General features: G+C 37.8%; 1 protein-coding gene across 1 annotated transcript in view; it reads right to left on the reverse strand.

The window, feature by feature from the left end:
- The window catches only part of LGR6 (leucine rich repeat containing G protein-coupled receptor 6), a gene marked incomplete at its 5' end in the record, with an annotated part of 144,395 nt that overhangs the window by 78,465 nt on the left and 51,039 nt on the right, over positions 1-14,891 (reverse strand). Inside the window, 2 exons of the mRNA XM_083359199.1 lie at positions 3,511-3,582; positions 10,380-10,451. Of these exons, the coding sequence (XP_083215325.1) occupies positions 3,511-3,582; positions 10,380-10,451 (144 nt within the window). The remainder of the gene's footprint in view (positions 1-3,510; positions 3,583-10,379; positions 10,452-14,891) is intronic.

The raw sequence follows: 14,891 nt of genomic DNA on the forward strand, positions 1-14,891 counted from the left end.
CGTCGCCACTGTTGTAAACTGAGATCGGTGAGGCATTGAAGAGACCAGAGAGGAAAAGTAACAGTTCATTTATTCAATCAACATAGAAGCGGTTCTAACAGCCGCTTGATATCTATTTATATGGACCTCCGCTAGGTGGAAACCAATGAATTTAAAGCGAACATTCCCACCCAAAACACAAGCTTGCAAAATGCTAGACAGACAGTTAAGGATTTGAATTGACAACAACAGTTAACCTTTTATAACTGCCCATATGAAATTACATTAATACACAACAGTTCTGATAAAAGCAAAAGTTTTCCAAAAAAAGCTTTAATTGGTGGGTATTTTTCCAAGCTTCATTTGTGCCCTACAGCCTCATCCAGTTGCTATTGTGTCACTCTAGGAAAGAATGAATTGAGAGTAGATGGATGCATGGGTCCTTGTAGAAAATGAGAAAGGTTGTACAAACTAGGAATTGTACAACACCCACTTGCCTGGTAACAAACTGACTCACAGAGCACCAGTGGGACATTACAGGAAAGCCTCTCACCAGATTCATAGCAGGAATCAGAGACACTAAATTAACATGCATGGCTGCAAGCATAACATACGCCTTCAACAAGGCCAGTCTCACTGTGAAGCAATGTATAAGAACTTTGCTTCAGGCAGCTTGTTCAAAGGGGGCACTAATTTCTCAGTTTCCATTTCATTGCAGAAACATGTCCTAGTCTTCTACAACACGGCATCGTTTTTTTTATTACTGTTTTAATTTTGTGCTTCAAGTGGAAAAAACGTTCCACGATTCCTACCATGGCAAACAGCAAAGGTTCATTTTTTTAAAAAGTGTAAGAAATCCTGTAAAGGACTAACTTGGGCATGTATTGTTTTAAAACATAGCTTAATTATTTATTATAGATTTAATTTATTTAGTAACTGGTGGGGTCCAGAAGAAGAGCTTTCTCTTAAGTTGCACCTACCTTTTGGAACATCTTATTCCTTCCCCCCCCCCCGCCCGCAGACAGATAATTTTCAACCCTCCTTAACTTCTGTTATACAGCTAGACTGGGGCTCCACACTGGAGATGCTTGGTAGATTAACAATAAGTATCACCTCCTCCCCTTCTCATCATACTCCCTCCATCCCCATCGTTTTTACTAGGTTGATTTTTTATAGTATTGTATTTATATTATTAGGTTTTATACATTTTATACAATTTTATTAAATAAATAAATAAATATTTTCAGGTTGATTTCATAGAATGGAATAAAACACATAATAAAATCCAAAATCTGAGAACAACAAAAATACAAGAAATGCAATCAAAATAGATAAAAGCAAAATAGCTAACCTAATGTGGGACATATGCTTTTTTTTTAGCATTCAGTGTTGTGGGGCATTTATTTTGAGGTGGTTTATGTAGGAGACTTTGGGCTGAGTAATTTCAAATATAATCATAAAAGTAAGAAAAATAAAAAGGTTAAACAATTTTAATCTGAAGATAATGTATGCTTTATCTATTGCCATTACAATTGTTGTGCTCAATATTTTATCTGGTCCTTTCTGCTTATCTTTGTACTTGTTTGATATTCTTTGTAGAGTGGAGTGTTTTTATTTTGATGTAATTCTACCTGTTTAGCATGAGTATACACCAACAAGAACTTATATTATTGGGCAGTGTAAAAGTATAAGTAAGTAAGTAGATAGATAGATAGATAGATAGATAGATAGATAGATAGATAGATAGATAGATAGATAGATAGATAGATAGACAGACAGACAGACAGACAGGCAGGCAGGCAGGCAGGCAGGCAGGCAGGCAGGCAGGCAGACATACATACATACAGACAGACAGACAGACAGACAGACAGACAGACAGACAGACAGATAGATAGATAGATAGACACAGAGGGCAGCTGCAGTAGTGGAAAAGGTCTTCATGTTGTATAGATCTTGGGTGGTGGCTGTTGTGCAAAGACCTAATAGACCCTTTAACAGTCATTTTGGGAAACATTCCTTCTGATCAGCCACATAGATTAATAGAAGATTAAAGCAAGATGAAACACAATTGGTCTGAAATAGGGTATTAACCTACCCTAATCCCAGTATGAGGGCCACCTGAAGATATTTTTGCTCTTATTTCTTCAGATAATAAGTCCCTCAGTTTAAAATGAAAGCTAAAATGATAATCCTTTTGTTAAAATGGTGCCCAATTTGTCTGCTGTCAAGGAAGGATGAAGGTTATTTATGATTCTATCACAAGACTGTTTTCGATGCACTCCAGGATGTTCAGGCAAGCATTGCCATTTGTCTCAAACTGCCTGTGCTCCCTGACTAATACACTTTCAGCCTCAGGAGAATCACACAATTTTTTTTTCTGAAAGCCCATGGGCAGCTTTGCTACTTCTAGAATTGCTAAAACTGTTTTAGTTTTAGAGAGACTAACACGTTTAACCATTTCAATGGGAATTGCTCCAATGTACACTGATGAAAAGCAACTTTCCTGAGTGTAGTGTTGCCCTTGTTGAGACAGGGTGGTTTTTCTGTGGTTTTCTTGGTTTCTTTGATTTGGTGCCTAATGCAGGCTATGGATAAAGAAGCAACTCATCTCTAAACCCAGGGATTTAGAGTAGGATTTTTAGAAGGCCTCGTGAACAGCCCTGCACTCTCTAATCCGAGGAGCAGGTTGATACCTGTACGTTTCATGGAAACATTGTCAGCTACAGTGATTTTGCATTGTGGTTGGGTTCCAAACATGCCCATGAACTAAAACGTTTATTGCAGAAGAGGAGATTGTAAAAAAATATCTTTGGGAAAATAGAACTTGAACCACCGAGAGCATAAATCATTCGCTAGAACCAGACTGTTGGGGCACTACCATGAAGAAAACAGCCATCTATCTTACTGTTTGATACTAGATTGGTTTACAAAAGAGTCTAAAAGTAATCAGAGGAAAAAGACGCCCAGTTCCAATAAGGAGATTGGGCCAATGGCTACTTAAGCCTCAATCCCAGTATTCCCAGGACCAGGGAAGGAGTTAAATGAGAGAATAAGAGAGTGGCAGCAGTGAAATTATAAACTAGTGTTGATTCTGGAGTAAAATAAATCCTAAGGGCCTACTGGCAACTATTTACTCTCCACATAACATAACTCATCCAGTCAAAGAAAATCAACTTGAAATACATTGTTGTAAGTGTAAACAGATGATGAAGCTTGTCATACTGAAAGTCATACAGTTCCAGGTCTGTTTAAGAACTTTTATGCAGAGGGAGGCACACTTATAAGTTCTGAACATCTTGTTCACATGAGATTCTCCCATGAGCAGCACCTGAAACAGTTTGATAAAAGTTCAAACCCTGCTCCTCATAGCAAGAATATTTATCAAGTAACACGATCGTGTTAAAATGCCTGAATTTCTCAATATATAGTTAAAGTACCATAACATGAAGCTTTTGGGAAGTAAAACTAGGGGTCCAAATAAAAGTCTAAAGACCAGTAAAGCAGTAGCAGTTAGAAGAAATTGTGACTTACAATATTTTTAAATTGTAGAGGCCAGAAAATGCTCCTTCTGGAATTTTAGAGAGTTGGTTTCCAGATAGGCGCCTGTAATAAACAGAACAAACAAGGTCAAGATAATACAGCCAAATGTTTAACAGTGTCTTTTGTTAGGCAATATAATGATAGCTTGGAGTAAAATGCCTTCCTATACTTTTCAGCAAGATAGTGTCATTACGAGGGGAACCAGAGGTCATTATAGAAGGAAGGATTTTCTGTACAATAAAAGCTGCTTTCCTTCCTTCCTTCCTTCCTTCCTTCCTTCCTTCCTTCCTTCCTTCCTTCCTTCCTTCCTTCCTTCCTTCCTTCCTTCCTCATACAAGTGAGAGAATACCTTTGAATTTATACTCCAGATCTTATTGCAACAAATGGGGAATCTCTATGATAATATTCTTAACTTTTGGAAAAGTTTCATTGTCACAAACCATTTCCCCTCCCAAAAAAACTACAGACAAGATATTCTTTTAAAAAATGTTTTATTGAATTTAAGAATTACAATCTTTAGTGCTTACTAAACAACATGTCTGGGTTCAGATATGATAAGAACGTTCAGTTTATATTGAAGAAGTTAATGTTCAGATAAGAACATTAACTTCTTCAATATAAATCTGTTCAGTATTACACAATCTAGTATTTTTTCCCTGATCCTCTTTTCTTCCCCATATTTTTTCCATTTCCCCTCATTACACAGTTACAGTTTTTGGAACTGTTGATTACACAAAGTTAGACATAAGCATCTTCATCATATTTTACTAATATCATACAAATAACAATATCAATTCATAAATCAATGATATCAATTCATAAATCAATATCCTATTTTTGTGGTCTTGTTAAAGTTTGATTTCCCATCAGTATTTGAAATATCTTTGTCGGTTATAATTTTCGCAATATTAATTACATTTATATATCTAAAAGTTTTGTTCATACCAATCCTCCTCTTATTTTCATATTTGCAGAGAAGATATTCTTGTAGATGGTTTACCGTATTTTCTGGCGTATAAGACGACTGGGCGTATAAGACGACCCCCTACATTTCCTGTTAAATTATAGGGTTTGGGCTATACTCGCCATATAAGACTACCCCTCTTCCAACGCACACCAAATAAAAATTAAAAAAACATCAGATTTGATTTTAATATGGTAATTTTAATTCAAATGCTTATGACATGCAGGTACTTAGTAGGAAAACTGTCACTTATAAACATAAGGCTGTTTGTCATCAAACACGTAAACATAAAACAGTGCAAGTGGATTAAAATAATAATAATAATAATAATAATAATAATAATAATAATAATAATAATAAATAAGTTGGAAGGGACCTTGGAGGTCATCTAGTCCAACCCCCTGCTAAGGCAGGAAACCCTATACCATTTCAGACAAATGGCTGTCCAGTCTCTTCTTAAAAACTTCCAGTGTTGGAGCATTCACCACTTCTGGAGGCAGGTTGTTCCACTGGTTAATTGTTCTAACTGTCAGGAAGTTTCTCCTTAGTTCTAGGTTGCTTCTGTCCTTGACTAGTTTCTATCCGTTGCTTCTTGTCCTGCTTTCAGGTGCTTTGGAGAATAGCTTGGCTCCCTCTTCTTTGTGGCAGCCCCTGAGATATTGGATCACTGCTATCATGTCACCCCTCACCCTTCTCTTCGTTAAACTACACATACCCAATTCCAGCAACCGTTTCCTATTTTCCTAATTCACTTTTTCACTTTTCCTAGTTCACTCTAAAGCTTTCCTTGCGCAGAGCCTTAAGTAACACCAGCTGCCTGCAATTAGTGCAGGTTTGCATCCCACCAGGCTCAAGGTTGACTCAGCCTTCCATCCTTCCGAGGTAGGTAAAATGAGGACCCAGATTGTTGGGAGCAATAAGCTGACTTTGTAATAATGTTGCTTGTGGGTGTGGGTGTGTGAAAGCTCTAATAAGCAGGCATATACATAGAATGGAGGCTATTGCTAAGTACATTGATTTGTGCTTTAAATTGTAAGCTGCCCTGAGTCTTCGGAGAAGGGCGGGATATAAATGGGATTAAAAAAAAAAGACCAAATGGGAGATCCGCTCCAGGTTTTCCAGCCAGCCCGCCCAGTTCCTGAGTCAAATGTGTCCTTAGAGCTAAGCAGCTGCTCTGGCTGCGGCATTCCCCACCTGCCTTTCAAGTTGGGATAGACTACAGCTGCTCTTCAACTTTAGAAGGAAAGATGCCCAGACCCCAGCCTGTAAAAAATCACACTGCAGCTTCTACTCCAATTGGTCCCGCTTTCCCTGCGCAGACTAAATGGGAAATCCACTCCAGGTTTTCCAGCCAGCCGTGTCCCTAAAGTTTCAGCACCCAGCGTATAAGACGACCCCTGACTTTTGAGAAGATTTTCATGGGTTAAAAAGTCATCTTATACGGCGGAAAGTATTAGGGAAATCATCCATCTTTAGATGCAATGTTTAGGACCAACATTAGAGCAGTGTTGATCGCTCCTAAGATGTCCCTTAGAAATTATTTTTTGGGTCAGGTGAGTCTTTTGCATTCCTCTTGCATTCATTGATATTTACACACTTTCTGGATTCCCCCAAAGACAATTACAAATGTGTTACACTGGTCACCCTATTCCTGCATACAAAAATATAAATCCTATTTGTTATATAGATTTCTATTCTTCTCTAGAGTTTAGAGAAATTGTGTCTATAATAGTGTAGAGCATAAGATTTTCTTTTTAAAACAAAAAAGCGGACTGTATAACCCATGAACGTTTTGTAGAACATTATCAATTAGAATATGATGAATTTTTAAGAGGGCAACTCATTAAAATTGCTGCATTTTATTTAATTTCTCTATCATGAAAGAGTCAATGTTCTGATTTAAAAAATTGGAAACACAGAAGCTGTATCCAAATTGGTGCTTATTGTACTTCATTTTTGTGATTTACCTATATGTGTATTTATTCTTGTACATACATATTGTGTGCCCCTTCTTCCCAAAATTGGGGATTAGATTTTTTAAATGATAAGGTTGTATCTGTTTTACCAGTTTGATTTACCAAATAAGTTTAATGGACAAGAGATTTTTAAAAATTGGTTACAAGGAATTTACGTTTTAGGAATAAGAGGTACTTTACATTTAGCTTCTTCAACAGGCATTGAAAATAAATGAGCTGTGTGGATACAATGCAAGGATACAATGGTAGAAATTCTACATTTTAAACAATTCAGTGAGCACTCCCATGGGGAAGAACTAGAATAATAACTGAGAAGAAATATTTCAAAAACCCTCACCCTATGCCTGATGGGAAGCCGAATAGCAGTGCAGGAAATTCTATCATTGTCTGATATAGATATTGGAGGAATGGAAAATTTGCTATTTTATAAAGGAAATTACCCATTAGGAAATGGAATGTGACACCTGTAAATAGCATTCGTAGCAGCACATAAGCATATGCTTGCCTATATGTATGAAAATATCTCAGGGGTTGCCACAAAGAAGAGGGAGTCAAGCTATTCTCCAAAGCACCTGAAGACGGGACAAGTAGCAATTGATGGAAATTAATCAGAGAGAGAAACAACCTAGAACTAAGGAGAAATTTCCTGACAGTTAGAACATTTAATCAATGGAACAACCTGCCTCCAGAAGTTGTGAATGCTCCAACACTGGAATTTTTTAAGAAGAGCCTGGACAGCAATTTGTCTGAAATGGTATAGGGTTTCCTGCCTGAGCAGGGGGTTGGACTAGAAGACCTACAAGGTCCCTTCCTTCTATATTATTATTATTATTATTATTATTATTATTATTATTATTATTATTCAAGATGGACAATTTTTCACAAAAATGCTTACTTACAAAAGTAACTATAAGCAGAAACACCCCAGGAAATGATATTTAAATGTATATTATGTACATAAAGAGAAAACAGGGAAGTTCAGTTTTCAAGGAGGTCTCCTTTTATAGGAAGAGAACACCATTTGAATCAAGAGGGAATAATTTCATATATAATGAATTATACAAAGAATGGTTGTTGCTCTTTTAGTCTCTAGTATGGTAATTCCAATATGCATGGACTTCAACTCCCAGAACTCCAGTTAGCTATTTTGTGAGATGGAGCTTGAGATGTGTGCTTTATGTATATGCCTGAAATACAAGCCAACAAAATGGAGCAGATATGCCAATGAAGCTGTCAACACTGGTTTCCGTTCCCTATCATGAATCACTGACTGTTTAGCCTTGTATATTTTGGCACAGCAGTATTCTTTGCTCCTGCTGACACCCTGTTGCATTTCCAGTCCTTCTTGTCAATCAGCAAAATCTTCATCTGTCTAATTCTTAAGTCTCTTTGCTACTTACAATATTCTAACAAACTTCCTTTGGGCTGATGTTTCTAATTAGATGGGGAAAAACAAAACCATACTGGATAAAATTATATTTCTTTTGATATAAGAAACAAATGGACATTTACAATTCAGGACTACTATCAGCTTTCAGGGTCTCAACTTTTCTTTATGTGTTTGCCTCATTAGGCCTGAAGTCCCATTGACCTGAGTGAGGCTTAGTCACAAATAGGCATGCCCTGGATATTATGCCATCTTTTCTATGATCAGCTTTCTAAAGAATCTGTATAAAGTATCTGTGACATACAGCATCACAAAATCTCCTAAGGACAACAGACACAATATGGATTTTCCACATGAAATATTAAGAAGAAACTTTTAATTCTTCAGCTACAGCCAGCTGGATGGTGAAGAATATACATAATGTTAACCATCATTTGTTGAATTGGCCATAATGACAAATCATAATGGATAGCTTTGCACATCACTCTAAGTCAAAAACAAAGAACTTTATGGATTAACAGTTAAGTGTGAGTCCAAACAACATTAGAATAGTAACTGGATTGGTTTTTTCCTCCAAACTGGCACCCTGCAGTGCCACATTAGGCCACCACTATTTCCATCACTTGGTGCCACTCCATGTCAAGATGCATTTGTGTACTATACAACTTGCACACCTGCTTGCAGTAACCCTGTGCAAGCTCCTGGCACCGAAAGTAATGTTTTAAGTCCGTGGTGGCGAACCTATGGCACGCGTGCCACTGGTGGCACGCAGAGCCCTCTCTGTTGGCACATGTGCTGTCGGCCCAATCCTAGGCCTTCAGCTGGGTTTTATAAAACCTTTTCGCTTTAGGCCTCTGCCGCCATGTGCAAAAAAAAGGTTCAATCAATCAATTTCACCTTCTCGCAGGAAAAAAAAGATCTCGCAAAGTTGGAATTGATTGATTGAACTTTTTAGTCCCACCCAGTCTGCCCTTACCACTGCAGCCACGCTCACCCAATGGGCCACACCCATCCAATGAGCCATGCCCACTCAGCACCCAATGATACATAAGTGGGTTTTGGGTTGCAGTTTGGGCACCCGGTCTCACTGTTTTAAGTCATACCTGGTACAGTCTTTATTTCCTTGCGCCTTTTAGACTGAGGAGGTTATTCTATCCTCAGTACATAATCATTCAAGTGATTTATACATTTTCACTACAAGCTGTAAACAGTAGCTTTCTTCATTATCCTGATTTATAGATTAGAAAAGCAATTTTTACTGTGTACACTATCTTCTCTTGTCTTAAGAGCAACTCTTATAGCTGAAGATCAGACTTACCATACACTAGATGACAACAAAGAATTAGGGTTGTAAGTATTTCTTTGCTACCATCTGATGACAGTCTTAGATTTTGCAAGCTCTGGAAGACCTAATGATCAGGGATCTCAACATATTGCTAGGACAAGATTGCAGACGTTCATTTTCATAACTGCATATACTGAAATTTCTATTTACCCTAAATAGGAATTAATAGTGAATCCATTATGAATTAGCATTAATCATGCCAATTTTTAATGCATGTGTTTAACCAGTGATTAACTAAATATTGTGACCAGTTAGAAGAATCAACTCAAGATCAGTCTCATCATAACTTCTTTTCATTCTTTTGAAAGAGTTAGGAATGGTTCAAATGGCGCTTTGTTATTTATTAAACAATGTTGTGATGACCTGCCTGAATTTACCACAAAAAAAGTAATGCTATGATTAAGCTCCTTAATTTTAAACACTGTCTTTTAACAAAATCAATTGTCACTTTTGTTACAAATAATAACATTTTGAAACTCTTGATAAGAAGTGACAAGAAATTACATCTACATGTATTTCTGTAATACTGGAATCAATATATCTGTCAAAATGTATCTCATTTTCATGGCTTATAACTTATGATTTATGAATTACAATGCCTGCTTTAGCCAAAGAGCAAACTGCATTTAATGGTTTTTCACAAATTCAAATTATATATTCCTCCATGTTCACATTGTCTAAATAAATCATGTTTTTATGTTTTGTTTTACATTTGCCTTTTCCCTGTTTTCCAAGATCATATATGAGATATGGCAATCAGAATGTACACACAATATTTGCAAGATGGCTGGGGAATTCTGGGAGTCCAGAAATCTTAAAGCTGTTAAGGTTGGATGTCCCTGCTGTAAATATGTGGAAAAGTTCTACAAAATAAAAAAAAGAGGGAAACTTTAAAGAAACCATGAAGTAGCTTCAAGGTGAGATTACATGAGCAGCATAACATTTGCTACAGAAACAAGTACTAAGTGTAAGGAAGGGAAACATAGTTTTTACCACCTAAATAATAATGCAATAACTTACTGAGTTGTCATTATGTGTGTGTGTGTTGTTGTTTTTTACTGCTGTGAACAATATGAGTGGTTTCGAGATTTTTCTGCCTCACATTCAAATATAACTTGTTCAGTCTTGGGTATTATTTAGAGAACCTTTTAAAAGATGTCAAGGCAATATATTTTTAATAATACTTACAGTTCTTCCAGAAAATGTAAGTGATGGAAATCTCCAGGGAGCAGTTCACTGATGTTGTTCATGCTTAGATCACTGAGAAATATAAAACAAAAAAAGAATTTGTAGTTGCAGTGTAAGCCACAACCTAGTTAAACTTTGAGAGCCAGCTTGGAATAGTGGTTAAGACATCTGGCTAAAAACTGAGAGACCAAGTTCTAGTTCTGCTTTGGACATGGAGCCAGAGGGTGGATAGATTTTGTACCAACAGTGCCTCTACCTTGCCACAATTAAGACAAGAGTATTTGTATTATCACTACTTGTCTCAGAACTTTCACAAACTCACCTATCTTAAATGACAATAAGTATTATTCATGTACTGGTGAATACACAATGGGGTCATTCATAGACTGATAACATCAACCTCAAACCTATAAGAACTCCCCCCCCCCTTCAAATGTTTGGCTTAGACAATAAAGATTACTAAGGACAATAGAGAGCCTGCAATTGCATAGTAGTCATAGGATCTGGGACTTTTATAAGTAGCTAGTTAAATAGAGAAGCTAGGACTATAGCATCATGCCTATTATTTATAACCCATGGTACATCCAGAAAGATATCATAGGCAATGAATTGAATGCTATTAATAATAAAATTATGCTTCCCATCTTTTCCATGGTGTTATTCACCTATTAAAACCCAAGGCAATTTCTATGGTTAATTCTGGATAATTAATCTACAAATGCCTAAAACTGCTGGGTTACTTCAGCATTTTGCTTAAACAAGAGATATTTTATTCAGTAGATTATAGTCTGAGGAGTACTTTTTTGTATCCATTGTGTTTCAATGTGTCTTTCATCTTGTAGGAAGCATTAATTATCCTGAAGACTGGAAGGTCAATACTCTTCTGCATGCTATTTATCAGCATTTATAGACAGATACATATAAGATAGTTTGAACTCCTTAAAATATATTATATACTACATATTAAAATGTGAAGATCATCCCATAAGACATTCTATATGCAGAAAATGAATCATAGAATCTATGTCCTCCACGTTGCAGGAGATACAAATGTTTTTGTCAAAGGTTTCCAAATATAGCTTCCAAAGACTCTTAAATATATTCTGTTGGACTAAATTAGGGTAAAATGCAATGATGATTATCATAATATCCAACATAGAGAGGCTCAATCTATATACATGCTCAAAGAATATAAAGTGATAAAATGTTTTGTCCATATTTTTTATTTCATAGATATAATCCTGAATAATGAACAACAGTGCTAAAACAACCAATAACATATAACCCCTAAAATCAGTGAAACCAATTACAGAACAAATAATGGAATTGGATCTGAACATATTCTGATGGAGTGTTATGCTTCTTCACTGTAGCAAAGTCTTTCCACTGATTTCACCATCACATAATGTACAGTAATAAAAACAGAGACGTAGTGGGCTTGAAGGATCCAGAATGACTAGATCAGCTTTATCACACCCTTCCCTCAGTCTTAGTCAAGTGTGGGAAATATTGGGCCCATGGTTTAAATTTGCCAACTAATGCTCCAAATCCATGCTCCATTACAAATCTGGAACCTAGAAAGAGATATGGAATTTCTGGTTCTCTGAAGAAGATCAGTACTTCTAAAATCATCCATGTAGACCAGGCATATCAAACTGCTGGCCCACAGGCCGGATGCATCACGATGAAACCGCACCCTCCCCATTGCCGGCAATGGGGGAAAAGTTGCGATACTTAGCGTGACATCACATGACATCACAAGTTTGACATGCCTGATGTAGACCCTCATTTCTACCTGCTTTAACAATGAATTTATTTAATCAGTTTGCTAGTCATCCTAGGGATCAAGTAACACTAGTATTAAAATGTGGATTAAAAGAGAAATCAAATAACTTAAAAACAGATATATCAGGCTGCCTTGGGGAACAATTGCATTAAAAAAAATCCATCTGCCCTGTGGCCTCCTAAAAAACAAAAGCTAAGTCTTATCGTTATTAAGGAGGGCAGCAAGTTCAGGGCAGATGGACTTCCAGCAGGGCATGGGTGGCCACAGAGAAAGCACAAATTCCCAACTTGTATACACTGGAAAGTAAGACAAAGATCTTGGAAATCTGAATTGTGTGATTCAGAGTTAGAGACCTCATAATCCACTTGTCCCTCAGGGGGCTCCTTAATTCAAGGGCTTTGAAGTCATCCGCCTCTCATAAACACACTGTTTTATCTCTGCTTTTAGTTATAATTACTTTTTTTCTCCTTTGCCAAAAGTACATTCTCTCACTGGTTTGTAAAGTCCTCTGACAGTTTTCTACTTCATATTAAGAAATATATTTTTCTTAGGTTACCAGGAGCTATGCTACAGTTACCTCTCAATGTTCATTTCCTGCATCAAAAGCTATGTTTTTTTGTAGATGCTTATAAACAAACACTACAGTCATTTTCACTCATAGCAGTTCAACACACCCACATGCCTAATGTTAGTGACAATGAAAGGAAAACAGAGCAAGAATTCCAGTCAATATTAGTCGATTTTTTTAAATTGTGACTGATTTAAATTTCATATGTGATAATGCCTTCAGAACCGTTCTTAGGGGATAAATTTGAACCTGTTTTTTCCATCACAAGAGAGTTTTAAAACAAGAGACCTTGTAAAAACTAATGGTGCTTCCATCTAAATTTTCCTAAAACAAGAATGAGAATTCTGTGTTCGTCTGATAATGAATCAAAACTAGGATACTGGTTGGAACTGATCAAAATTATGTTTGAGTAGTGTCTGGAAATCAACAGTTTTCACTCCCATTATAACTGAGGCAAAATGAAAAAGTGATGCTCTGTGACTCCTATGTATCAGAAGTGTCTCTTTTCTAACCTTTCTCTTGGAATACTGAGCACAGGTTTGAAGCATGGTGTGGTAAAATAAATAAATAATTGGTTTAAAATAAAGAAACAAATCAGAAAGCTGATGACAGATTTGTCACACTATGTGTGATTTGGAGTTCCTTACAAGCAACATAAGTCACTGCAAGCAAAAGTACTATAATATTATTTCAAGTACCTGTTTGAGGGTGCAGTATGGGGTTAATGGGGCCCTGTCTAACAAGATTTACACAAATAAAGGGATAAGGCAAGGGTGTATCCTGGCCCCATTATTATTTAATTTATACATCAATGACTTGCCTGGGTTAATGAAGGATACCATGGTACACATGCTGATAATCCTAAATACTTACTGTAACAGCTTGCTTTATGCTGATGATATGATTTTATTACTGTAATGTATTGGGCTTGATTGTGACACCATGTGGTAAGCTGGAGCTAGCTAACGGCTCCCAGCAACTCAGACACCCCATCTCCAGTGCTGCTATTGGCTGCCCCTAGGCAGCAATAGGTTGCTTTAAACTTATTGGCTGCCACCTAAGGGCCAGGCTATAATTTGCTGCAGCTACAGCCCAGTTCCCTAGTTCAGATCCTGTAAGCAATAAACCATGTTCTTTGCTGAACTCACTTGCCTCATCTTCATTCCTGTGCAACAAACCCAGTACACAATACTGGCGATGAGATCTTGCTTCTCCGTCCGAGCTAAAAGTCACTAGGGGAGAGGCAGCGCATGCCTGGTGGGAAAAGCACTTCCCCCCATAGTCAGCTAGCAAGCCACGCTAGCGACCATGCGCTCAGAGGACCAATCCCTGAGCAACGGAGAGGCAGGATTCAAAGACGCAGAAGCTAGCTGCAAAGACCAGCAGAATGCCCAAGGTCAGAAGGCTGCGAGAATTCGACATCAAGAAGCCAGAAGCATGGCCCTTGTACCTGTCCCAGGTCGAAAATTACCTCCGGGCAAACCAGATCGCGGAAGATGGACTGAAGTCCACCATGCTGCTCTGTGAGTGTGGCCCAGCAACATTCCATCTGGCCGAAAAAAATTTTGCGCCCATGCCATTGGAATCCGTCTCTTACTCCGATATAAAGAAGCTAGGAGAATACTTCCAACCGAAGATGTCAGTGATTGCCTGGTACTATGCCTTTGAACAGCGAACACAGCTACTGGGAGAGATGGCGTCAGAGTACATCACAGCATTGAGGCAGGCCACACGCCTGTGTCGATTTTCAGACCTCGAAGAGCGACTTCGGGACCGGCTCATCTGTGGCCTTCAGAACCGAGAATTGCAGCAGAAACTTTTCGCTTGTGAAGTCCTATCATTCACAGATGCCCAGAAAGAGGTCATGGCAGATGAAGCCAGGAGCTGTCCAAACAATCTGGCCTGCCAAAACAATGCATAGAGAAGAAGCCATCCACCACGAGGATGCAGAGCTCACCGGAGACTCCAAAGAAAAAATTGAAGTTAACAAGTTGCAGAAGCAGCCTGACCGACAGTCCCAAAGCAGCAACAAACAACAGTCTACTTACAAGGCAGATCTCTTACCTAGATGTCCAGGTTGTGGCGGCTGCCACCAATGCATGGACTGCAGGTTCTGGTCAGCCACGTGCCAGGCCTGCGGCAAAACCGGCCACATCGC

The sequence above is a fragment of the Vipera ursinii genome, assembly GCF_947247035.1.
Source record: "Vipera ursinii genome assembly, chromosome: 3".
Taxonomy (NCBI): Eukaryota; Metazoa; Chordata; class Lepidosauria; order Squamata; family Viperidae; genus Vipera; species Vipera ursinii.